This window comes from Herpailurus yagouaroundi, unplaced genomic scaffold (assembly GCF_014898765.1).
Source record: "Herpailurus yagouaroundi ecotype Mexico unplaced genomic scaffold, PumYag 220, whole genome shotgun sequence".
NCBI classification, from domain to species: Eukaryota; Metazoa; Chordata; class Mammalia; order Carnivora; family Felidae; genus Herpailurus; species Herpailurus yagouaroundi.
The window spans coordinates 9,535,310-9,538,086 of NW_024412451.1; the positions used below are offsets into that span (position 1 = coordinate 9,535,310).

General features: G+C 57.1%; 1 protein-coding gene across 1 annotated transcript in view; it reads left to right on the top strand.

Moving 5' to 3' along the window:
• The window catches only part of CACNG8 (calcium voltage-gated channel auxiliary subunit gamma 8), a 13,506-nt gene extending 12,899 nt beyond the window's left edge, over positions 1-607 (top strand). The window contains exon 5 of the mRNA XM_040457866.1: positions 1-607. This exon is cut by the window's left edge and continues 19 nt beyond it. Coding sequence (XP_040313800.1) covers positions 1-222 — 222 coding nt within the window. The 3' untranslated portion in view covers positions 223-607.
• The last annotated feature ends 2,170 nt before the right edge of the window (positions 608-2,777 follow it).

Consider the following 2,777-nt stretch of genomic DNA (forward strand, 5'->3'; position numbering starts at 1 on the left):
GCGGGCGCCGAGCGGGACCGCGGGGGGGCGCCCGGCTTCCTCACGCTGCACAATGCCTTCCCCAAGGAGGCGGGCGGCGGGGTCACGGTCACGGTCACCGGGCCGCCCGCCGCGCCCGCGCCCGCCCCGCCTGCGCCCGCGGCGCCAGCCCCCGGGACCCTGGCCAAGGAGGCCGCCGCCTCCAACACCAACACGCTCAACAGGAAAACCACGCCGGTGTAGGGGCGCGCCGGGGGGCGCCGAGGGGGCGTGTCCGGGGCGCGTGCGCGGGCGCGCGTGCAACGAGGCTGCCGGGGTGGGGCGGGGGCGCCCCCCCTCCCCCCTCCCCGCGAGCGCGCTGGAGAACTGCCTGGCCCTCCCCGCGCCCCGCCTTCCGATCGGGGACCCTGAGGGAGGGAGCCGTCGGGAGGGGGCGTCGTGTTTTATTTATTTACTTTTTTTTTGTGGGTTGGCGGGGCGGGGGGAGGGCTGTGGAGTTTTTTTGCAGTTTTGAGATGTTTTCTTTTTAATGTTTTGCTGTGTGCATGTGGGGGCGGGGCGGTGGGGGAGGGAGGGACTCCCAGCCCAGCCCGGCCCAACTCCTGGAGAGGGGCCCATAACACACGAATATATAGTTATACCTACAAACTATATATATGCCCTTTGTAAAGAGATAGAAAGGTAAAGAGAAGGCAGGCAGAAAGGCAAAGTAACGAGGAGTGGATGTGGGCATTCATTCATTTTTTCATTCATTATTCCACAAGGGTTTATTAAGTGCCTGTTGTGTACCAGGAAGGCGCTGGAGAGGGAACATAAACAGGCGATCAGAGTGACTGGTTCATTCATTATCCGAAATTTATTTGTGCACCTAAGCACTAGGCGTTGTGCCAGATGCTGAGGCTACAGAAAGGAGGAAGACAGACAGGGTCTCCCCAGCGTCCTCACAGAGTTTGCATCTTGTGCAGGAGACAGACGTTAATCAAAGAACTGTGTGTACAAGCAGCAAGGTACAGTTAGGACACAGGAGAAGTCTGAAATGCTACAAAATGTTCTGTCAGGGATGGGTAACCCAGTTTAAAAGGAAGAAATATTTTAGCTGACATTGAAAGGATGACAGGAAGCCAGCCAGGTGAGGCTGGAAGTGTGGCAGCCAGAGAACAGCATATGCCAAGGCCCTGGGGCAGGAAGAGCTTAAGGGAGGGCTACGGCATAGTGCGCTGGGTGCAGATGGGCCAAGATGATGCGGGAGATGTAAACAGAGCCAGACTGCCCAGGGCCTCAGAAGTTACGTCAGGAGTTTGGATTTTATTCTGAGGGCAGCAGGGGGCCCTGGAATGGCTTTCAAAGGGAACATAACATGAATGGAGTACAAAAGGGAGGCAGGAACTCAAAGAGGAGAGTGAGAGGCAGAGACAGGCTGAAATTCAGCATCAAACACAGGCACTGGCCCTTGAAACTCACACTCCTGGGAGGATGCAGATAATCACACAAAATACTGAAGCACAGGCATGGTGTCTGGTGCGATTTAGACATTTGTGTTTCATTCATTCATTAATTCAGCCATTCACTCATTGACATTTCTGTGCCTCTGCGAACACACCAGGCAGTATGTTGGAATCAGGATTGCCCCAGATGAAACAGACCCTCTCCTTGCTCTCAAGGAGGAGTCGTCAAAAACTGCAATCCAGGCAGGGTGATGGGCACTGTGACAGGGACCACAATGGGGAGAACAGAGTGACCAAGTCCCAGGAGTGGGCTGTACTCAGGGAGACTTCCTGGAGAACATAAGTCCCAGCCTAGGTTTAAAAAGGATGAGTAGGAATCTGCCAAGGGATGAAGGGGGTGACTCATGCAAAGGCCAGGGGGGCGACATAGCATGCTGTACTGGGGACAGAGCTCAGAGATCTGGGATGCTGGAGGACGGGGGTGGTGGTGGTGGTTAGGTCAGAGAAGCAGCTAGAAACCAGAGTCAGAAGTGCTGGAGTTCCAGGCTGCGGGGTTTGGGCTTTATTCTGAGGGTAGTGGGGAGACGGGGGACAGCTTTGAGCAGCAGAAGGGCAGGACTGGACGTGGGTGTGAGAAGGAGCCACTCGGGAAAGGGGTGAACAGGAGGCTGGTGCTGTGGGATGTGGCCAGTGAGCTGAGCAAGGGCTGTGGGGGTGCAGGGGGATGCATCTGAAGGCTATGGACGATGCAGGAAGCACATGGTGCTTAGTGGATGTCCCTTCCTTTGCTCAGTGAATATCTCCCAAGGTCTCCTGTGTGGCAGGCCCTGTGCAGGGCGATGCTGGGGGTTGGAGATGCTTCAGACCCTGCCCTGCCCTCTAAGCCCCCCCCCCCCCAGTCTTGTGGGAAGCCAGACACGGACACAAATGGGGAGGGGTGGTAATTGGGGGTGCCCAGGGGCAGCCTCTGTCCTGATGACGATGACGAAGTGAGGCAGCAGAAAGGGGCAGAGCAAAGGAGGGACAGAGTCAGGTTGGGTGTTGGGAGTTCCCCTCAGGCGCCTTGTGGGTAGTGGGTAGACTAGAAAGAGGAAGAGCCTGGAGGGCGAGGGCAGAGGGCCAGGGAGGAACTCCCTGGGGACAGTTCCAGGGAGAGAGGGTGGAGAGTGTGGGGAAAGGAATACAAGTTAGCAAGAGTCAGAGGAGAACTGAGTGTAGGGAAGAAGTCTGGAGAGAAGGGCAGGGAGAGGTGGAGTCGAAAGAGTTTGGTGGGAGGAGGAAGGCCTGGTTAGGGCGCAGTGGAGTCTAGGTCCAAAGGCCAAACCTAGAGCGAGAAAGAGGTGGAAGATGGGC